The sequence below is a fragment of the Lepidothrix coronata genome, unplaced genomic scaffold (assembly GCF_001604755.1).
Source record: "Lepidothrix coronata isolate B3197 unplaced genomic scaffold, Lepidothrix_coronata-1.0 Scaffold38, whole genome shotgun sequence".
In the NCBI taxonomy this organism is placed as follows: domain Eukaryota; kingdom Metazoa; phylum Chordata; class Aves; order Passeriformes; family Pipridae; genus Lepidothrix; species Lepidothrix coronata.
Genome location: NW_016690218.1, coordinates 4,741,246 through 4,765,334, shown reverse-complemented (window position 1 = coordinate 4,765,334; position 24,089 = coordinate 4,741,246). Strand labels below are relative to the sequence as shown.

Here is a 24,089-nt window from a genome sequence, read left to right as displayed (position 1 = left end):
CTGTACTAGTTGGAAGTATTGTTAACCAGTATTGATAAATTTGCTGAGAATAAAAGTTAGCTGGATCAACATTTTACTTGTCTAACAGCTTGCTGCTTCTAGTTTACTTCATTGTTAGAGAACTCCGTGGCTATTTGTAGGTCAGGAAGCTTACTATGACAGCTCAATTTAAAACTCTAATTTTACTACTGCAAGCATTAGGATCATAGGGAACACTTAAATATGACCACTTAGTGTTAAACAGATGGGGTTGTGGACAGTGACACTTGGCAGTACTGCCTAGTTTTCAAATGAGTCGTGCACATGAGGTGTCTCCCTTCTTTGTGGGAAAGCAAGATTGCTCACTGGGCTTACCACTGCACTAAGAATGTAATTACTGCATGGATATTTATGCAGAATTTTCCACTGCTCTAAAGTCTTGATGTTTACCTGTGTATATTGATTTCAAAGTAAAGAAAAGGGACTTGTTTCCTGATTTTACTATTCAGCAGCATGAAGATGGAATTTTGATTCCAGCAGCTGTGCTCACTTTTCAGTTATTCTTTCTGCCACTGATTCTTAAAAGAAGTTACCTAAGGAGTAGGTTTTCTCTGTAGAGAGGAACAGAGGAGACCTGTAGGTCTCTATAGGAGCAACAGATATAATTCCAGCACTACAAAAGAGTTTTTCTGAGATCCAAACCTTTCATGGAATGGTTTACTTTTTACATAGCACATGGTACCATGGTTGACATAATGCAATTATACGGTGTCTTTAGTATTTTTAGATTGACTCAGAAGAGGACTCGATGCTCTGAATCTCTGGTATAGAGGGAATACTTTACATTACAGAGAATACTTTTCATTATACAATTTATCTTTGAAACCTCTGAACATGTTACTTCTCCTAACCTATGAAGGAAATCTACATTTTTACAACCTAATACAACTTTAATCTCCATTTACGCAACCAAATCGCTATTTATGCAGCCAAATCAAATTTTGTCATTACAGAGAAAGACTGTGCTATGCTGTAAATCAGATATCATGAGTTTATTGTATGCTTATTGTTCCAAGTTTATCACATGCTTAACAGCTTCATAATTATTATGGACTTGAGAGATTTGCTATACAAAATTACCTGAAGTGTGTACGCAGGAATCTGTGTGTAGATATGCTACTGCTGTTTGTCTATTCTGGCTTTGGTCTGAAGCAGCTGACTTTCTACTTCATTAAATTTCCAAGAAGATATTCAATTGTAATTCCTATCTCATTCCAAACTGCATTTTTATATTACAGGATATTACACAGTACTCTCAAAGTTGTTCTGAAAGAAACACTGTTAGTGCAAATATATCTCTAGAATATCATGGAAGGCATTTTCAAAGGCTTTCAAGCTGATACGTAGGTCTACAAGGTCTTGTTCATTCGCCAGTGTTTGTATGTGGTCTGTATTTATGTATGTCTGCATAGTCAGATGAAAAATGTCTTTAGAATTTGCTTTAATAACATTCCAAAGATAAACTATGTGACCATTTGACAAGTCTAATCTATGACATCACAGTGTGCTGATCGAGACAAATCTTTGAAGGCTTTATGCCACCTTTTCTGCCTGCATTGTTTTGAACTGATCAGCACACGATGGTCAAGTAGTCAAATGTATTAAAAGGGTCCATAGGCCTTGTTAAGCTCTGTCAGTTGAACTTGAGTCACTTACAATTTACTAGAGTGAAAGGAGTCAAAGCTTGACAAGTTTAAAAAGGAAGTGTTATAATAAATTAATTTGGGAATTTAAGAATAGGTCTCGGTCCTGAGAACTACGGGTCTCTGATGCTGAGAATGATCACAGAATACGCCGAGTTGGAAGGGACCCACAAGGATCATTGAGTACAACTCCTGACCCTGCACAGGACCATCCCCAAGAATCACACTAAGTGCATGAGAATATTGTCCAAATGCTTCTTGAACTCTCTCAGGCTTTGTGCTGGGACCACCTCCCTGGGGACCCTGTTCCAGCACCCAGCCACCCTCTGGGGGAACAACTTTTTCCTAATATCCACCCTAAACCTCCCCTGACACAACATCAGGCCATTCCCTTGGGTTCTGTCACTGGTCACCACAGAGAAGAGATCAGTGCTTGCCCCTCCTCTTCCCCTCATCAGGAAGTTGTAGATTGCAGTGAGGTCTGCCCTCAGTCTCCTCTTCTCCAGGCAGAACAGATCAAGTGACCTCAGCCACCCCTTATATGGCTTTCCCTCAAGGCCCTTCACCATCTTCATTGCCCTCCTTTGGACACTCTCTAATAGCTTAATACCTTTCTTACATTGTGGTGCCCAATACTGCACACAGTATTCAATCCTCTCTCTCGACCGACCGGGCAACGTTTTGCCTGATGCCCCCCCCAGACAGGGTTGGCCCTCCTGGCTGCCAGGGCACTGTTGACTCAGATTCAACTTGCTGGCAACCAGGACCCCCAGGTACCTTTCCATGGCACTACTTTCCAGCACCTCATTCCCCAGTCTGTCCGTACATTCATGGTTGCCCCACCCCAGGTGCAGAATCCGGCACTTTCCCGTGTTGAACCTCATATGGTTGGTGATTGCCCAGTCCTCTTATTTGCCAAGGTCTCTCTTCAGAGCCTCTATGCCTTCAAGGGAGTCAAGAGCTCCTCTGAGTCTTGTGTCATCTGCAAACGTTCTTATTATCCCTTCCAGACCTGCATCCAAGTCATTTATGAAGATGTTGAAGAGCACAGGGCCTAAGATGGAGCACCAGAGAACCCCACTAGTGACAGGTTGCGTGGTTTAAGAATGCATTGTGGAAAAATTCCATAAAGCTGAGGTCTATGTTTCTGTGATCCTGAGACTGCAAAAGCAGTGGGGTCAGTCTCATCAATATGTGTGAATTTATATTTGTAAGCTTATTAGTTTCAACTACCAACAATGAGGGACTGATGGTGAAAATAATTTTGAAGAAGCCTGTTTTTCTCCACTCACAACCTTTGTTCTTCAAAGGGATTATCTACATAACTTCGTACCTTCTGTGCTATGTAGCAACCAGATTAAATTCAAGATGATCCTGGCAGCCTGCCGGAATCAATGAGCAGTGTGTCGTGGTGCTTCACTGTACATTTTGAACTGTCATTTCACCATCAAAATAGGTAGACGTGAGAACCTGGCTTCCAATTCCTTTGCCTTTATGGAACAGTGTCATAGACTCTCTTCAATGCTGTGAGGTAGATCTTGCAAGGCCAGGTGGTATTTTCAGGCCTTGCTTTATCTCATTGTTGAAACTTGATTAAAATCTGTATCTACAAATACAGAAACATCAGGTTATTTTCCTAAAAAGATATTTATTTTTTATATACATACTGTGCAGCACTTATCTACTATATGTTCTAAACTTCTTTAATTAATCTAAAGCCAGCAATGCTTTTATTTATCCATCAGATTCTGTAATATTCTCTAAATGTGGTCAAGCATAACTGCTGTCGTCATAATAGGAGCCAGTTGTTTAAATGCTCAGTTGTGAGTATCTAGTGAAATAGTTTTAAATAACAAGATAAACAGTACAGCTGCCAAACCAAAGTAATCTTACACTGAGGGGGCGTGTGGCACAGAAAATTTCCTCTTTGTCATTTTGATTTGAGTTTGAAGCTGGACCTGGGCTTAGTTCCAACTCAAAAACACTATTCACTTCAAAGGCTTCTAAATCGTCCCAAGGAGCTAATTTTGGCAGCCAATTGTTTTTGTTTGGCCAGGCATCCTAATAGCAAAAGCCGTCTGCTCCACCAAATGAAGATTTCTTCAATGCTCAGGTTTACTATTCCTGATTTTATCCTGATATGGGGGGGTGCACACTTTTTACTGGTTTCCCTGTCTCACCCCAAGTTCACCACTTGTTAAACTGTTCACTATTTTTTAAACTGTACCTAACTATCTGGCATGTAAATTCAAAATATACTTACTATTTTAAAAATAGAGGATAATGTATTCTGCTCTGAGTTACTGCTTAATCCTAAATTATTGCTGGATTATCTGCTTGCTTTCTCAGCAACTAGTAAATAGTTTGTTGTTTTTCCATTCTCATGAACAGTATTAATCTGGTTAATTTACTGAATTAAATATAACTAGCTTCACTTTAGAAGAAAAACATTTGCAGCTGTGTTGGAGATACTATCATATTTTTTATAATAATTATGTGAACAGCTTTTCCTTCAGTAAGAAGGTGCTTGTGATGCCAAAAAGACACTGACAAATAAAATACTGTGCCATTCTTAAAGCTTAATATGAAAATGTGCAAATAGACTGTTTCTGTTGAGGAAGAAATTGGTCAGTCAGTACAAGACATAGAGAAACATTAAAAAGTAAATCTTGTGAATCATTTAAGAATGGGACAGTACTCACTTTCATGCCACACAGGGAGTATTTAATTTTGAATGTATATCTCTACTTTGCTATTTTTAGATTTCTGCACCAGAATTTTGGGAGAATCATACCAAACAAATTTAATTATGAGATATAAGAAATTATATGGTCACAGTTTGGCAACATGCAATGCAGATGAAACTCAGGTGGGCCCTGTCAGTGTTTACATGAAGCTTAGCATAAGTCAGAATTGCTCTGTTTATGGAGATGGAGCTGAACAGTGATCTGTGAAGTAGCTAAATCCAGATTATCCAGAGAATAATAATTTGGCTTCATGTAATTAAAAAAAAAAAAAAGAGTTTTCATTCTCTTTTTAAGAAAAAATTAAACCTTTCAAATTGGGAAATGCATTGAAAAGGTAAAAATTTTGGCTTTCATTCACACATGGCCTCAGACACATTATCAAGATGGTGCAGTTCCATGCACTTTTGCAGAGCACTATGCTGACAATAGAAAACAGTAGGAAGTGCTCAGACCAACTTCTTAAAAATGTATCATCAGATCTTGGAAAGCTGAGAGTTCATCTGTGGCAGGTTACTTTCTGAAAGGAAAAACAATTTTAATGCAAACCAAGTATTTTCTATTGTTATATTATTCTCATTATTTCACAGTCCAAGAAAATAATTTTATTAAAAATGCTTTAAAACCTTGATCTTAAATGGGCATGGACTTGCTAATAATTTACCATGGGCATTTATTAGTAAGTAGCAAAATCAAAATCAGTTAGAATACTTAGTTTATTTTACTTTCTTGTTTGTTTTCTGAATTGACATTGTACTCTTAAGGCACAGAGTCTCTTGCATTTCTCTTATTCAATTTAGATTTGTAAACATTTGCATTTTAAAAAATTGAATGTAATAGCCATGAACTTTGCCTAGAAAAAAAGGTGTTCAGTAGTCACCCTGCTTGTATTTTTTTCTACCAGGACTCCTAATCAATTTGTTTCCACTAATACATATTTTATATATATTTATTTTTTACCTTTTCATATGGAGCTGGTTTAATATTCATATTTTAATGTTAGCCAAGGTAGAAAAGTTAAAATATAGCATGATTTTCTTGCTGTCTTTAACCTGCCTGGTTGCCAAGGAGGATAATACACTTTTGAATACCATAATTTGCAAAAGACTATAAAATCTAATTTCTAGAGAAGGAAATTTTTGCAGTACTTACAGTTGCTGAGTGTTTGAAATACGTATTTGCTTTCAATTAAAGAAATTCTTGTGCTCTTCTTCAAAGTAATATTCATACAACATCTTCATAAATGACTTGGATGCAGGTCTGGAAGGGATAATAAGAAAGTTTGCAGATGACGCAAAACCCGGAGGAGCTCTTGACTCCCTTGAAGGCAGGGAGGCCCTGCAGAGAGACCTTGGCAAGTTAGAGGACTGGGCAATCACCAACCATATGAGGTTCAACATGGGAAAGTGCCGGATTCTGCACCTGGGGGGGAGCAACCATGAATGTACGGACAGACTGGGGAATGAGGTGCTGGAAGGCAGTGCTACAGAAAGGGACCTGGGGGTCCTGGTTGCCAGCAAGTTGAATCTGAGTCAGCAGTGCCCTGGCAGCCAGGAGGGCCAACCCTGTCCGGGGGGGCATCAGGCAAAGCATCACCAGCCAGTCGAGGGAGGGGATTGTCCCGCTCTGCTCTGCACTGGGGCAGCCTCACATTGAATACTGTGTGCAATATTGGGCACCACAATGTAAGAAAGGTATTAAGCTATTAGAGAGTGTCCAAAGGAGGGCAGTGAAGATGGTGAAGGGCCTTGAGGGAAAGATATATGAGGAGCGTCTGAGGTCACTTGATCTGTTCTGCCTGGAGAAGAGGAGACTGAGGGCAGACCTCACTGCAATCTACAGCTTCCTGATGAGGGGAAGGGAAGGGGCAGGCACTGATCTTTTCTCTGTGGTGACCAGTGACAGAACCCAAGGGAATGACCTGATGTTGTGTCAGGGGAGGTTTAGGTTGGATATTAGAAAATGATTGTTCCCCCAGAGGGTGGCTGGGAGCTGGAACAGGGTCTCCAGGGATGTGGTCCCAGCACAAAGCCTGAGAGAGTTCAAGAAGCGTTTGGACAATATTCTCATGCACTTAGTGTGATTCTTGGGGATGGTCCTGTGCAGGGCCAGGAGTTGTACTCAATGATCCTTGTGGGTCCCTTCCAACTCGGCATATTCTCTGGTTCTGTGATAATGTAAAAAATATCTGTTTTGTATTTGTTGTTTTGCATAATTTGAATTCCAACTGATATAATGAAATGTATCTAGAAGACAATATATTCTAAAATACCTTAAAAAAAGTTAAATCCATTTAAGCCAAACTTAACATTTTTTTGTCTCTCTTATTTCTTTAGGACTTTCGAACAGTGGTACCATCTATTTTTCTCTTCGAAAAGTTTGGAAAAACTTACTCCCGCGCTGGGCAAATAGTGTAGTTGTCCTGGAAACTACACAAGGCACCTGAAAAGTAATCAATAAATGTATTTCAGCAAATGCACAGAAGCATGTTGACTGAATGTCCCATAAAGTAGTCTTCCTGTGATGTATACTATGTCTGAAGTAACGTTAATTGATTTTGCTTGATCTTTAAGCGATATGGCTTCCAGGATTTATAAAAACTTTTTTTGTGTGTTTTTTTTTAAAAAAAATTAGCTTAAGAAAATGATTTCTGAAAATGCTATATTTTATTTAACATAAATAATTTAGGATAGAAAACCAGAGTCATCAAGTAAAATACTTGGAATCACATTTATTTGTTACAGATTTGTAAATGAGTTTAAAAAAAGAAGATAGTTTAAAATTTACATCTGTTTTTTTCCTCACAACTATAAATGTATCTGCTTCATCGCTGTTGTTCATCATTTTCAGTGTTATTAGGCATCCTTTTTGGCTACGGATTCATGTCTTCAGAAGTGCAGGATAGGCATTTACATGGAAGATACTCTTTTAAATCCTTTTAGCACTTCTGTGGGTGGTCTCTGGTGGTCTAGTGGTTAGGGTGCAGGACTCTCACCGCTGCGACCCGGGTTCGATTCCCAGCCCCCCGGGCAGATGGAGCTCGTCAGCCCTGTGAGGCAATCCATCTAAGAGAAGGTCACTCTAAACAAACCTACGTCCTGGGGACCTCACTGCCACTGTCCAAGTTTGCTCGGCCCCGGCAGATGAACCTCAGGATTAAAGGGTGGGCTCAGTTCAGCGCACGCTGTGTCTCACCTGAAAAAATCCACTGTGCAGGCTCGAAGGGTTAATGACCTTTCCCAAATCTTCGCTCGCGAAGACTGGCCATTATATATATTATTGGGTGGTAGGACTTTAGTGTTGAAAAAACAAAGTTCTGACAACATCTATGCCTTATTATTAGATCAGTTTTTCTATATTCACTTAATTTTCTTTATCACTACCTGTGTATTTACTCCTAGTCCTGTGTTAAGTGAGGCCATAATCATGTGATACTTGGCAAGAAGAACACATTTGATGACACAAAACTGATACTAGTTTGGTCTGTTCACTAGCAAGCAATCCTGCAAAATAGTGAGTATCCTCAGAGCCCATCCACTTCAAAAGACTCAAGGAATTCAACATCATGAGAAGACCTCAGCGTATCTAAAGAGCAAATCATAAGCTAATTCTTAAAATTATGTGAGTGAATTTTACAGGAGTTTTATGCTGAATTCTCTATGGTAACTTATTTGCTTTTCATATCATTTGACTATATTTGAATCAAATATATCTGTTTATCTGTGGTTCATGGTAGGCTTTTTATTACTGAATTTTGTTATGTGATTCTTCTGTGCACTACAACTGTGCAGAAAAGCTTGAAGAGATGTCTGTTTTTGTGAATACTTTCTGAATTGAGTCTAGTGAGAGGTGTCCCTGCTCATGGCCGGGGGCTTGGAAACAGACAAACTTAGGCTCCCTTCCAACCCAAACCATTCTATGATTCTATGAAGTAGGAGTTACAAATTTCCTTTCCATAGGTTTTCAGCTATCAGGCTGTGTAAAAGTTTTCCTGGTATCACACACCACAGTAAAAGCCCTTTCAATTCCGTTCCAGCAGGTTGTGAGTGCAGGCACTGGACTGTACTGGTACTACTTTTTGAAGTTTGTTATTTTCAAGCTTTAAAAAGTTTATTCTGCATGGCAATGAGAATTAACTCTGGGAAGCAGAAAGCAGCCACCTCAGTGGCTGATAAGATTTAATCTGATCCAATGTATCAGAGTGCTTTGGTTGTTCCTGGAAGGGATTGAACATGAGACACTTGTGCAAAACTGTTGATGAATAAAGATGGCACAGTAATTTTTATATGTGAGAGCTATCTATGTGATTGCTTCAGCTTTAAGGTAGTTCATCACAGTAATTCACCCTGTGTTGCCTCTTTAACTTCATACCACAGTTTCCCATCAGTCCGATTAGAAATGGCAATGCCTTTATCAGATTAATCTTTCTTTCTCTTTCTTCCTTTCAGTATCTCTGACCCCAGAACAAAACAAAACCTACCTTGCAGCCTGTACTGCACTGGCAGAAGTGCTCATAGCTGAGGGTCCAGTGCACAGATGGAGGTTAAAACCAACACTTCTAATTGTAATTGTTTGATACATACACACCTTTCCTCCTCTTATGAAAAAAACCCAGACTTTTCTGTTTCTAAGCAGATAGCTGCTTGCCAGAAACTTTCTTACACAAAACCAGGTCTGATTATTTTATTGGATGAATAAACATCCACAAAATTAGTAGAGTAACAAATATATTACCTGTGAGATTTGGGGTTTGGGCTTCTTTTGCCAATTGTATGTCATAGGGAATCCAATTCTTACCTTTATCTGGAGTTCAAACAGAATTTATGTCGTTCATGAGCATGTAGCATCCAAACTATTTTGTGTGGCCACACTAAAATCCAAGAATTCTTTTATTTCTCATTAAGTGCATGCAGCACTTATTCAGTACATTTACACTAACCATTTAATAATTATTCTAGAGGGACCTTTACCAACTCTTTCATTATGTAGAGACTTGTTATTATTTTTATTGCTCTCATAAATAGCATATAAACATATGAAAAGGGCTGACAGAGAAGTAGCTTGAATATGTTTTTAAATATAAAAGCATATTCATCTCAGAAACTTTAGCTGGATTTTGACTGACTTCTTTAGTTTTAACTCCCAACCAAATGCTGCTAAATCCAGGAACCTTTGTGAGCTTGGACTGGAGAACCTGCCTCTACATTTTTTGTGTATACGGTGAGGCTAATGGAGAAAACTCCCAACATTAAAAGGAACAGCTAGGAATAATTTAAGAAGCTAGTCCTGGGAAACCTACAGCATGTTGGACTATTTTGATCACAAAGGCAGCTCAGAATTAATTATATTGTAGCACGGAACACACCAGTAGTTTTTTGTTAAGCAGAGGAATTGAACATCATGGACAATTCAAAAAAGTAGTTTGAAAGTGAATGTTAGCAACTCTGCAGTGTATAGGAAAGGAAATAAAAGATACATTTTAGTACTGGGGTAGACCTAATTTCTGTGACCTGGGAATAGACTACCACTTCCATTTGGTAACTTCCTGTGGCAAGCAAGTGAATGTGTCTGTCTGGCAAAGAACATTTTGTTTTGCTGCTTTGCTTAAATCAAAATGTTTGCATGTAGCAAACTTACAGTTTTTATCTAAAGCCAGTTAAAGCTAAAATTTTGATATTTTAATTAACTGCAATAATACAGTGAACAAGACAGTAAAAATTTTGATGATGTCATTACATAACCAGCTGTCTATCAATATAAACACTGATTGTGTTCAACTTTCTTATTGATATAGTTTACCATATCAGTTTTAATTATCAAATTGCTTTTTATAATATTTGACTAATGTGTTTTAATATTTTACTTACTCTAGGTTTTCCTCATCAACAAAAATGTTGGTTTTATAGCATTGTAATACCAAATTGTGTGTACTTCAGAGAAGATTTTTCTGTTTTATAGGAGATGTTAAAATCCATTTGCACACTACAAAATCTTAACATGTGGAATGGGTATAGATAGAGGCACCAGGAAATGAGTGCTCTGAAAATTTGTGGGGGATTCCTGGATCTTGGTGAGTCTACAAGATATGTAGCCTCTTGGACATTTAGGAAAATTGTCACAGCAGTATCTGAAAATCAAAAAGAATCACCGTGATGGCAGGAAAATAGACAAATGTAAGAAACTCCATATTAGTCTTCAGAAAAAGAAGCATAATTAATTGTCCCACTGAATGTATTTCAGTCGTGGTTGCTGTTTTCTGGAATAACAAAATATGGCCTTCAGCATGCAGCAATACAAAGACAAGTGTGTTCCTTGCTTTTCAGCAGCAGAAACAGGAGTAGTTTTTGTAATTTGAACTGATTTAGTACCCGTGTACAGAGGGGAAAAAAATAACATTGGACTTTTTCATACTGCATGGCTGAAGAGGCTTAACAATACCTTTAGGAAGCAGCACATACTGGGAAGAACTCATCATACTCACTAACAAAGTATCTCTAATATGTCACTTAGATATTTTTGTCTAACATACAAAAAACCTGGAACATAATACTTTGATGTCCACTTATGTCTGAGCAATTTGTGTAGATTATGGATCTTGAGAGAGTCAAATATTAATGTTATCTTTTTCTATATCAGATGCTCTGGCCTACATGCCAGGTGCTAAGGGTTCAAAGCCTCTTTGCACCTCTTTGCTAATGACCAATGAGTTTTGGATTTAACCACCAGTGGGGATGGCAGCGCTCATAGAAAGATACAGGCAGAGCCATTAAAAGGGAACAGCTATGTGCTAAAAGTTCTTCAAAACTCACATCATAAGATGTTTCAGGGATATCAGGAAACGTCTGGTAACATCTTTTCTTGCCAAACCTACGTGCTGTTACTCAGTGGATTAAGGATCTTTCAGTGTTGCTGCCCAATAGCTTTGTTTGTCTGCTACATAGCTGATGTTGTAAACACAGAAAAATCTCTTAATTTAAGTAATTTAAGAACTGCCTTCTGGGTTGATCCAAGATGTTCTCAACACTTGTCAGAGAAAACATTTAGCTTGCAATGCCCTCTAGAGGCAGATTTGCCTTAGTAGTGGTGACTGCAGATACGCCCTTTACTTTTCTGGTCCAGTACTGGAGCTTTCAAGAAACAGAGGGTTTTTTAATTATTTTTTTAATTTTATTTTTGTTTGTTTGTTTTACTTTTTTTTTTTTTCCAAATAAGCCACACTTCACATTTGTGTAGGAGCAGAGATCTGGAATTATTAGGGGCTCTGCAACTGACCCAGATGCCTCATTCTGGACTTGCACAGAACGTGCTTCCAGGTGAGATGGGGCCATATTTAAACTGCAAAGCAAGATGTCAATGCTTGCAAACAATAATGGATTTTTATTTACAAATACTTTACGTTGAATAAGACTCTGAAAACATAAAAAATATTTCTAGCAGCTTACTGTTATTCCAAAGGATGTGTTTGCAGTGTGCCTTCTAGAAATCTGTAGTCCTCAGTTTAATAAATTCAAAAGTTCTGCACAGTCGAGTTTGTTAGAAAGATGAGGATCTGTCTTTTACTGGCAGCCATGGGCTGCTATACTCAGAACAGCAGGGACTGAAAAAGAGAGGATGACCATAATTTCTTAATATCAAAATCTTTGTTATCCCATATTAAAATAGAAACTCTACAACCACAAAGGAGTCACCTCCATGTAAGCAGAAACAGAATTTGAACCTTGAAGCTTTTATTTGTCTTAACTTCATTCATAAAAGATTTTGGGGGGTGAATTTAGTTTCACTAGTTGACAAAGGTTTATGGTAGGCCTAGAAAAATGTCAGCAAAGAAGCTCGGGCAATGCTGGATTGGCTTCATATTCTTCCATCTTTTAATAGTTCAGCTCATTAATGAGGAAATCATCTGGCTGCTGGCACAATCAGATGTAGTCACTTATCAGTACATTGAGTTCAGTTTATAGTACTCCGATTCATATTCATGATCAGAGGATGCAGTGGAGCAATTCATTAGTGCACTGCTGCATTAAGCAATCACTGCCAAAATGTGACATATTGAGAGTTTGCGTTAAACTGCTTCCTTTGAGAACCTTTGAGAACCTTTGAGTAAAGAAATTCCTAAGTGCAGAAGTCTGTTGAGATAAATCACTCAGCCACTTCAAGGAAAACATTGAGATTCCATGTATATGACATTTAGTTGAAAAAAAATCCATTCACTGGTGCTATTGTATGTGTGACATGATCACATCCTCAGAAGCAAATTTAGATTATTGTAACAGCTATAACATGTATAAACTAGATTAGAATTATGCCAAACTGAACCCTCTTTCTTACTCTTAATTTTTTTATGCTGTCTATGAAAATTAACGTTGTTTTTGTTTTGTGTCAAGATATTCAACAATGTCAAAAACCCAACCTTCTACATTCTGTATGCCTCCTCATGGTACAAATAAGGGGCCCTTGCAATTACAGTCTGGACATGCTCATCTCACAATGACTCTGTTTTTAGGAAGGGACAGTGCTTATAAATTTGAGAAAGATGAATCTTGTGTGCTGTTGTGAGAAGAAGGTGAGGCCAGGGTTAGTTACCTTCTCACTTTTTCTCTTTAAAACATGGTACAGTGGTGATTCCTTGTCCATATGTTTGTTTGATTATACCAAGTCATTTTCTGCTGTCAACCATTCTTCAACTTTATCATCTCTTCTTGAGATTTATATAAGTCCGAGCTACTCAGTGGTAAGTCTTGTAGAAAAAAAGGAGTAGAACTGTAAATCTGTGATCACTCATACATAGGCAAAAATAGGTGCTAGTCTTCCTTTGCATTGTCCTCTAATGTAGCTTCTCTCCCTTGAGTAGGATTATTCTTGGTTTTTCTCACTGGTATTTTGACCAAAATCTGGGCCAATGAATCACTGCTAAGAGGAGAAAATATGCATAGTATGTAGAAAAACATGAAACAGGCTGCCTATATTTTATGTTTTTGCAGCAATACTGATCTCACTCATGCCTAGTAGTTTTGAATAAGACTGCTTAGTCAGGCCCTGACCAAAGAGCTGCCAACATGAGTCTCTCGTTACTTCCGAAGACATTTGCTGGCTTTGTTTTTCCTATTTTCCAAAGCTGCGTGTCAGATAGGTGAGATTCCTGTGTACCTGTTAGGAATCATCCACCCTCTTGGCTTTGTTTCTTTGCTTGATCTTTGCTCTTCCCACTGGAACCATTTCACCTGCATCATAGGATACCTCTACTTTATGCTAATAATGACATAAAACACCCATGATGGAAATTAGTTAAAGATCAATTGGGAATAAAAAGCTCAAATCTTTAAGATATTTGTGCCTATAAGATTTCCTTCCCTCTTAAGCTCCTATATCTTCTCTTGAACAAAGTATTGGCATCTGCAGATGAGGCATGAATTGGTTTGCTTTTTTTCTCTAGACAACAGAGCAATGCAGTATTCTAAGGCAGTCCAGGTGGCTCTTAACAACACCTAAACATTTATTTGAAACAGAAAGGTCTTTCTGACTTCTTCACAGTCCCATGAACACACCTTTGACAGTGCCATAAACATGAACATATTGTAGCTGTTGGTCTGACTGAACAGCTTATATCTTAATCCCATTCAGAATATATCAACATATCTAATAATGGTTCTATTTTCTAAAATTTAAATTAATCCCAAATCCTCCATAGTCCAGATGATTACTTGAATTATCCATATTGCTAGGCTCTGTTTCCAAAGTATTTTACAATCAGTATGATCAGTTACAACTCCCATGAAGTACATAATTGTTCCAGTGTTAAAGTAGATACAGAAGAGCAGTGAAATATATGAAATATATCAAATATATGAAAACTTGTTGAGCTCTCTGCCCATCACATTTTTGGGGGGGCTCTGTTGTGGGAATAGACTTTGTTATGGTTTCACAAGAGGGTTCATGTGCCCTATTCAGAACAGAGCCCCTTCTGTGCTGCTAATGTTGCAAAAATTCAAAGGAAAAAGAAATTAATTAATTAAAAAGGGAAAAGACAGTACAAGTTTGAGAACCCCGGAAAACAAGCAAAGAAAATAGTGACTGGAAGAACCATAGAAACAATCTTCCTCATGGAATCAGTCAGTGATGTATATTGCAAATAGTGGGAGCATGTTATCCAGGCTTTAAGCAGGAAAAAGGAAGAAAAAGAACTATTCTGAGCAAGCGTGTGAGTCACGGCATGCCTTATGCAAGCCAGTAATGGCAATCACTCTTAATCTACAGTGTAGTGACTCAAAGCCAGACTTCTGTGGTAAGGAATGAACTGGAAACTCACTGCTGCCCCTGAAAGGGTAGGAATTCTGACTGAGACCACCCCTCATGCGGATGCCTGGTACCACAGCTCCTGCAACTTGTTAGTTTGTCACTTGTAGTCTGATGGCAGTTGAAGAGGATGACCATGACAGACAGCTGTGTCTGTAAGCATCGAGAGAGAGCTTATGTCTGACCTAGTTCTGGAAATGATTAACACATGATTTAGCTCTCATTCATTTCTATTCATGGTCATATATCTCACAGCTGTTGCTGAACACCAAGAATCGAGAAAGGTTTTTGATGACTCTGTACTTTGCAAATGCATAATCAGTGAGATATGACCATTTACAATGACAAGATATGTTTCTTGTTAAAAAATAAGAATACTTGGTCCTGTTGCTCTGAAGTTTTTATTTCTGTTTAAGCACGAGCACATTCTAGAAACAGTGATGATGTATTTAATTTCTCATAAAATCTATCAATCTGCTTATTTAATTTCTCACAGCTACTATGTGTTGAGATGAAATCACCCATGTTTTAACAATAATGTGTAATAATCATCTTTCAGATGCTTGAAAGATTTCTGAGTGTACATATCCCTTTTTAACATTACAATTTTGCAGTGAAGACTGCATGATTGCTCCTCCAGTATAATCATGCCTAGAAGGACAAGGTACTTTTGCTGCATCAATATTTAGACCACTTACATCTCTCTCACGATAACAAAGAAAAAAATTATAGATCTATGGCCGACTGGGCCATAGTGCTGCAATAGTTCCACACACATGCACTCAGAGATTTGTAGCTTTGTTGGGGGTGGCCTGTGGTAGGTGATTTGATGCTAAGTAGCAACCTGGTAGATGACCACATCTGGACTGGGAGAGTATCTTCACTGGATGAAAATGTTTCTGGCAGGTTTGCTTTTCTACCCTGAAGAAGGCAAAGAGGCACATTGTGCAAACATAGCCCTTTTTGTGGGTGGTTTTTTGAAGCTCTGAATAAGGGCAGGTACGTGTGAGAGTTTGTGGACTAACAATTTGCCTGAGTTCACAGAGTATTACAATGTTTGCAACTCTCTCGCACAATATTATCTTCTGGGATCCTCAGCAGTGATGTGTGTAAAATCTGGCTCTTTTGAGTATCTTTATTTCTGTCTCCTATAATTTTCTTCCAGTTGTTTGGCTCTTCTTTGATAATGATTGCTCCAAATATCAGCAGATTTTGACGGTACGTGCTCATCTCTCACTGGTCTTTGCTTCCACTCTGCACGTATCTGACTGATATAAACAAACTTGTACAGGTGGTCAGATGCAAAAGATTTTCATAGCTGTTCTAGTTGAAGGTGTTTGGGCTGGAAAAATGTGTTCTTACATCAGAACTTTTTTTTTTTTTTAAGAGCAGATAAAAAATTGGCAAAGAAAGTACAGGTATTTTTTTATAAAGCTGATTGTCTTAACATGGATGAAAAAAATTGTTCTGATAATTTAAGAATTTAGAAAAAATTGGAACTCATATATCAGCCTTGTAAATGTTTGCTAAGTGTTATAAATTTGTTATCCATAGATTTTTCTCAAAGTCTAGCAGCTATCCAGAACTAAAAATTGTTTTAAAAGCTGGATTTATGTTCATTTGGGAAGAAAACAACAATGGCTGTGCTAATGATTCTCGAGAATTCTTCTTTCTGGGGAATCTCAGATTCTATTATAAATATGAAGAGCTCATATAAACAGCTGAGGTTTGAAAGTCTTGGATTTTCTCCTCATTATGTGTACATAAAGATAGATTGAGAGAAGATTCACCTTGAAAAAGTCACTACTAACCTTCTGCTGAGCTTGAGAACTAGTAGGCTGCCCCAGTTTTTACACTGATAAAAGGAGTCTGGCCATGCTGTTTTCTCAAAATATGTTGGTAAACTGGCTCTTCACAGCAAGAACACATTTAGCTGATACATCTGTTACTCAGATTGTCACAAAGAATTAGCAAATCAATTCAAATATTAAGTATTTTATTGCTATCTAGAAGTAAGAAACAAGGACTAGGGGGATCGGTCTTGGCACTTTCTATGCAGAAATTTTAAGTTAATAATCTTAGAAACAACTGAGTCTTATTCTCTGACAAGAGAAAACTAATTAAAGAGGACAAAAGGACTTTAGAAGTACTCAAAATTTTATAAATAGAAAAGATGGCTTTACAAGAGAAATTTATGATTCACAGAAATGCTCTCCCGATCATGTCCAACAGGTTCCTGAGAAGTCGATGACAGTGGTTTAAGAATATTTGTCCTAATCCAAATCCAAACATGACTGGGGTGTAAGAGCATTCTACAAGTAACTGAAAAGCAAAATGAGAAGGAGCAGTTTGAAATAGCATTCAAAGGACACCAGTGCACTGATTATGGTGACCTGTCATGGTTTAACCCCAGCCAGCAAACGAGCACCACGCAGCTGCTCACTCATTCCCTCACCAGCAGGATCAGGGAGAGAATCGAAAGGGTAAAAGCTGGAAAACTCATTGGGAGTGAGACTGTGATGGAGGACCAAGCTGAAGGAGAAAATAAAATGCCAGCTGAGAAGGGAAGTGAGTCAGAAGAGTGATGGGGCTAACCCTGGTCAGGGTCCTGGCTATGGGCCTAACCCTGGGCTGCCTTGGTTTACTAAGGCTATTCAGAAACTGTTTGCTGCCACTTGCTGTGAACCACTCCTGGGACCTCAGAGATTGGAGATGTGTGTTTTACAGCTCTCTGTCATTGATGAGTTGCTGAAACTGCAAAATTGGATATTCTTGCACTTCATAATTTTTGATAGAGCTGAATTTAAACAAGCATACCTGAAAAACAACATTATAGAAAGAGAGAAGTTATTTCTATATTATCAACTGCAATCAAAAGCTGAAAATATTTTATTCATCCTTGTGATCATAGTGACACCCCTTCTGATAATGAAGCCTCCTTGTATTTGCTACTCAGTGATGGATTCTAAGACAGATACTCTCTGTACTTTTAAGTGTCAAAGAAAATAATCTTATTGGTTTTTTTCCAAAATATAAAATACACTGGTATTATTTGGTGCCCAAATAATCCAAATCTTTACTTAGGGACTTGAAGTGGAACCTATCAGAAAAGAGCTACAAGTGGAGTAGAGGAAATTTTTGTGTGGATCTCTATTTATTTCATTGAAAAACTATAGCAGGTAGCCTCAAGAAAATATCTAGTCTTCCCTTGGTCACAATTTATACCTTTTCTCAAAAAAAAAAAAAAAGAACAGGCAGGAAAAGTAGTGATGCATGTCTGATATTGATGGAAAGCAAGTATGTACCTCATCCATTGAAAACACTGATCAAGGCCACTTCGCTCTTTTTTAATGATGGCCCCATAAATCTGCCAGTATCAATGAAAGTCACTCTTATCTACTCGAGGTTCTTGTCTATGCTAAAGAAGCTAAGTTGTGCTAATGGTTCTTTGCCTCCAGGAGCCAAATTGTCATACTTTTCCCTCTCAAAACTCTTCTGCTTCTCATTTCGTTTTTTGGGGGGTTTTTTTGTTGTTTTGTGGTTTTTTGTTTCTTGCTTGTTTGGTTGTGTTTTTCTGTAAACTGCACACGAAGAAAACCAGGACACACTAAGAGAAGAAGAAATTCTACATATTCATGGTAATTTTTAATCAAGTGGGTTTAATGTTCAAAACCTTTTCTCTCTTTCAATCACGAAGGATGAGAATCCAACAGGATGTGGCGTTTTTCTGTGCATACAGTCTATAAATTATGGAAAACTAATTTAAATAAGAAACTTCTGGTAAAGTGATATTCCTGTTACGTATCATGTACATGTCTCTGGTTCAGTATCAGATCAGAAGTAGGATTTAAATTCAACATCAATTAAGCCTTACAAGTTTTTCTGATCAAAAGGCTATGGAAAATGTTCTGTTCCTCTTGATCTTCACCCAGTAATGGACAGAAATCTAGGACTGACCCAAAACTTCATAGAGACAGTAAGTCACAGGATTTTTTTATTATCACCCAACCCAAACTAGAACAGAGAAAAGGGAATGAGCCTGAAATATTAAAATAGGCATCTGTTGCCAATTATGTGATTGGGTGTAACTACCATATAACTACTTTATGTATTCTTTAAGTAATAGGATGAGGACAAAGTCTAGAGGAAGGGTGTGGTATGACTGGAACAGAACTCAAACTTCAGACTTCAACCACAAGGTCACTCCAAATATAGAGTAAGGGAAGAAAGTTGGGAAATCTAGTCCTATGGATATATGGTCATTTTAAAAAGTCACCTTATAACCACAGCTGGGGGAGCATTGCCACTGCCAGAATTCCCCCTTGCAAAACATACTGTACTTTGTTTAGTAAACTAGGGCATTTAACTATTTAATAAAGTCAGGAATGTGCCAGCCACAATATGTGGGTGCTAAGGAGATATGAACAAACGAACAAACAGGTGGGATCAGGGTCATCCTAGCTCACAAACTGCATTTAAATATATGGGCTTGTTCTGTGCTGCTGTACTGCCTGCCAGGAGCACAGTTCCATAACTCCCAGTATGTCAGGTACTCCTTGGCAATACCCAGGACAGGCTGAAGAGTCTTTCTTGGGAACCCATGTGATTACTAAACAGGGAGTACCATTTCAATATTTTATGCTACACATACTCAAGATTGAGGTGTATCCCCAGTGGAGGACTTAACTCATACAATGGGAAGCAATAAATAACCCTTCTCCAAAGAGATGTTGAGAACATTTTGAAAAGGAAATTTACTTTTTTTTTTGCCTCAAGAATATCAGAGATTCTTTATACAGATCTGACTGTATGTCAGCAATCTTTGCAATGAAATCCCTCCTTAGCCTTGCCCCAACACACATTCCTGTGTAATATGTACATGAATCTCAGAAACAGATGGAGTATGCTTTACCCAGAATCTAATCCTAGTGAGGTAGAGAGGCCAGATGGTCTCACTTTCCAAATGAAAACTTTCAGAGACTCTTTAAACTAAGCAAAGATTTTATTAACATTGATGGCTAGATATAGTGTAATACACAGAGAAGATTAATTAGAAACCCTAATTAAATGTAACAGTGTAAAAGAACCAGAACACTATTTGGCACCAAACAGCCTTTTAAGATTCTTGTTGAAACCTGGAGTCCTCAGCATGGCTGAGCTGCAAAGAGAACAACAGAAAATCAGAAACAATGAGATTTGCTAAAAGGTGCCAAACTCAATTCTACATGCAATCATTTTGTGTATTTTTTTATAGAATCATAAGAAAGAGGACTGAAAGGAACCTTTAGAGGTCGTCTAGTTCATCCCCCTACCCCAAGGCAAGATCAACTATACCTAAATAATTCCTGACAGATGTTTGTCTAACCTGTTCTTATAACGCTCCAATCATGGAGATTCCAAAACATCCCTAGGCAATCTATCCCGGTGTTTAACTATCCTTGTTGTTTGAAAGTTTTTCCTAATGTTTAACTCTGAATCACCATTGCTCCAGTTTAAGCTTGCTGTTTTTTGTTCTATAGACCAAGGACATGGAGAAAAGTTTATCCCTTTTTTTTTTTTTTAAGCAGGCGCCTTTTACAAATGGAAAGACGACTCCTATCTTCCCTGCTATTTTTTTTTTTTTTTTGACCTAGCAATCCCAGTTCTTTCATTTTGTTCCCATTTAGACTTCTGACCATTTGGTTTCCCTTCATTAGGACCACATCTCTCTCAAACGTGGCATCATAAACTGAACATGGCAGCTGCACTCTTACCTGTTCTCTGCAGAATGAAAGGCCTGTATCACAAGTGTTATGGACAACATTCCTGTTAGGAATCATGCAGGAGGCTTCTTTCTTTTCTAAGGCTTGACTTTGTTGTTTTGTGCTAAATTCATATTCTTTTCCTACAGAACTCTTGCCACTCATTTCCAGCTTGGTTTTAATAAAAGTTGAATGAATATATTGAGGACAATTGAGGAAAAAGAATATTTATTCACATGAAGATGTTATCATGTCCCCAAAGCAAATGAGGTGAAAGAGTCAGTTTTCTTCAACCTGTTAAAGGAATGCACATCTGGAAGGAATATTTTAATTCTCAGACATATGGAGTGGGGAGCTTGAGGATACGAGCGTCACACATCACTTCTCCCTTTAAATTCTGTGCTCATACCTCTAGTGCGCAGCAGGAATTCCTGCAGATCGTGGATAGTAACCAAGAAAGTGTTACCATGTTTTTACAACATCCTGACCTCTAAACTGTTACTTAGTTGATTAGTTGGCTATGCAACCCTACAAGGTTGTACCATCTTACTAAAACCACTTTGGATCTTAGAGGTGAACAGCATACTTAGGAAAAGCAACTGCAGGTGGCCAATGGCACAGAGAAGGACTTCCAGGAGCCTCCTCTGGATCCCGTGCATCAAGTGTGCTCCCATTCCGGCTCCCTCGGAAATTGCTGCAGTGAGGTATTGTAGACAAGCACAGGAAGAGGCATCTGGACCCCGACTGTTGTGAAGGTTTGCTGAGACAAACACATGCTTATAGCTCATAGAAAAGGGAACAGATGTGCAGATTCAAGGAATTTTATCCCCCCCAAATGCTGCAGCTACAGCTAAAGAAGAAGTAAAAATAGATGCAGTTGTGGGAGCAGCAGTGATGGCAAGGACTAATGCTGAAAGGATGCAGAGAGAGAGGAGAGGACAACTTATCACAGAAACAAGGATAAGCGAGGAGGACATTAATTATGGACTGCCCTGAATAGTGACAGCACCCAAACTGCCTCCCTTAACAAGTTTCCTCTTTTGTAGTTTCCCAGCATCAGCTGCATACCACCCTTTCCCACTACTAGTGTGCAGCACATATGGCTGCCTTGCAAGAATCACACAAATCATCCAGTAAGTTCATTTTTATTAGTAGCTTCTGCTTAATTAAGGGATGCATCATGCTTCATCAATCAGCTTCTGTGCATGTGAGTTGGTCTCAGCCACTCTGCTGATGCAAACTCCAAGCAGACACAGTTCTTGTGCTGTAGGCAAGAGGCTGGTTAGCTTGACTTTGGGAGCCAGGGGCAGAACTGTATCCCTGATCATTAAAGGGAAATTTGCCATAGCTGTGGCAATGGTAGATCCACAATGACTTTTTGCTATCGTCCGTGGAGAGATTGATGCAAAAAGCTAAAGGGAATAAAAATGTTAGAGTTAAGACAGTGAAAAACATAGTTACAGATTGAAAGCTTTGGTTTGTTTATGAATATAAACCTTTTTTAGCTCTCTGTTTTTTAAAGAAACCAGGTAAATCCGTTTCTGGAGTCACCACTGGTTTGCACTGGTGCATTTCAGCCCTATAGAGCTAATTGCTGTGGAGGCACAAATGAGGTAGGGGTTTCCAATGAAGCTCAGAGCAGTGCAGTGCAGAGATGGCATGGACAGAATATGGCTTTGCTTTCCAGAATGGACACGTGAATCTACACTAGAGTAGATGTATCTAAATGTGGATAGCTGGATCTAGCTAGCCTGGGGTTGGCTTGGGATCTCTTCATGGAGCTGCACAGTGAGATGTGTATGTAATTACAGATAATCACATCCTCTGGTCTTTTTGCTTAATGGTAAAGGGACTGTCTGTTATGACCAGTCCATTACTGGCTCTGGCATAATGCTCATAGCAGCAACTCAGTGAATTACTTTTTATTTGCTTAATAACATTAAAGACATAATTGGTCAGATAGAAGCTTTGCAGTTCAGCTTTTCCATTGCAACCTCTTTCATGGCCTCAGATACACTTTCCCTGGATTCCTCTTGTGCAGGAAAGATTAATTCTGATGAATTATACCAAGCTCCATCATAGTTTTGCTGCTTGAATGATTCATTAAGAAGTGGAACCTACCAAAACCCAGCTCTCTAACAGCCAAAATCAAATTTGACTTCTGTCTTCTGATGTGAAAAGCCTGTGCATTAACCCAATCAGGTTACCTAACCCTCAAATGCATCCTTCCAAAAAGCCATTTAGTGAATATAAGTAACACCATAACATACATGTAAGATACTTCATCTAAAAATACAGAGGTCATAATTTTCCTTGGCAATTTTCATGGTAGCTTGTCCTTTACATATTTTATTATTATTTGTATGATAGCTATTTAAAGTCTTCATATACTCTATGGATTGCTCATGAAATAGTGTATGTACATGTATTGTACACTCTACATGTTTTTTAATAGTGCAATTAAGGTAGATCTAACAGTTCTAATGTATCATATATACATCTCTGCAATTAGAATATTGTAAGTTCTACAAAAGATTTATATGGTTTTTGCATCTGCAATACTTCACACCTCTGTCAGTAGATTTTTTAGGCTGTTCCTAGCTGCCTGGTAAAAGGAAACTTCTGGTAAATTTACTATTTTATCTGGGACTATTCCAGGCCCTGAAGCTCAAGTGAAAGTGCCTTTAAAACTATATTAAAGAAAATAAAAGACCAATAAGCACACAACCTGTATTCTTTCATCATCTATAAGTTACAAACCTAGGACCATTCAACAGTCCTTAGGAGCAACTTCACACTTGACCCAAAATTATTTCCCAAACCTGTGTGATTAGAAGAGACCCTTCACACAAACTCCTCACATAGTCTAAAGAAAAGATTCACTTCCCACCTTAGCTAACTTCCTTAAACCTCCTAACTTGTGAGGTGGAGGAAAAGCAGCAAAATCAAGCTACAGACTGGGGAAGACAGCCCAAAATACTTCGTGTAAGTTTCTTCCATCTGCTTGGTTCACCTATCATGGTGGGCCTGCAAAGACAACCACAGGCATTTGTTAGCAATCCTGTCTAAGCGCAGTCAGGTTGCTGGGAAGTAATTGAAGTTTCGATGGCATCAAAAGACTTTCCCAAAGAGTATTCTGACCTTGCAGAAATTATTTCTGAGCCTCAGGTTTGGGAGTGCATTGGTGCCGTGGCCAAAGTATATAACAGAAATTTCAGGAAGGTTTTTTTTCCACCTTAGACCTCTCCTATACATTCCTCCTTGAATCCCTTATTTTATAGACTTATTTTGCTTACAAACACATGCTCAGAAGAAAACTAGAGCTCTCAGAGGAGTTCCCCTCAAAATGTGAGGGGGTTCTGATTTCAATCAAGTTCTGGACCTGAAACGTATCTCTCCTTTATGAACAAAGAGATCATTAGGTAAATCCAGCAAAGGAATCATTCACAACTGCTTGATGTCGATGCACATTAGGATCTTCGCTTTCAGGTGGTTTTTCATTATAGGGTGTGATTAGGCCTTTCTGCTGAAACACGACTAATCTAATCCGGGGAAAAGAGCAAACCCCTGGCATCAAATCCATGTTCCCAAATGACTGACTGATGTATTTTGCCAGGGAATCACGCTCT

The 24,089-nt window shown here is 38.4% G+C and overlaps 1 protein-coding gene across 2 annotated transcripts in view; it reads left to right on the top strand.

Moving 5' to 3' along the window:
• Positions 1-7,364, top strand: part of SPATA17 (spermatogenesis associated 17) — a 91,372-nt gene extending 84,008 nt beyond the window's left edge. Inside the window, exon 9 of one of the 2 annotated variants that reach the window (XM_017812793.1) lies at positions 6,763-7,364. In XM_017812793.1, the coding sequence (XP_017668282.1) occupies positions 6,763-6,843 (81 nt within the window). In that variant the 3' untranslated portion in view covers positions 6,844-7,364. The remainder of the gene's footprint in view (positions 1-6,762) is intronic. The other variant, XM_017812792.1, reaches the window with a different exon arrangement.
• Positions 7,365-24,089: the final 16,725 nt, after the last annotated feature.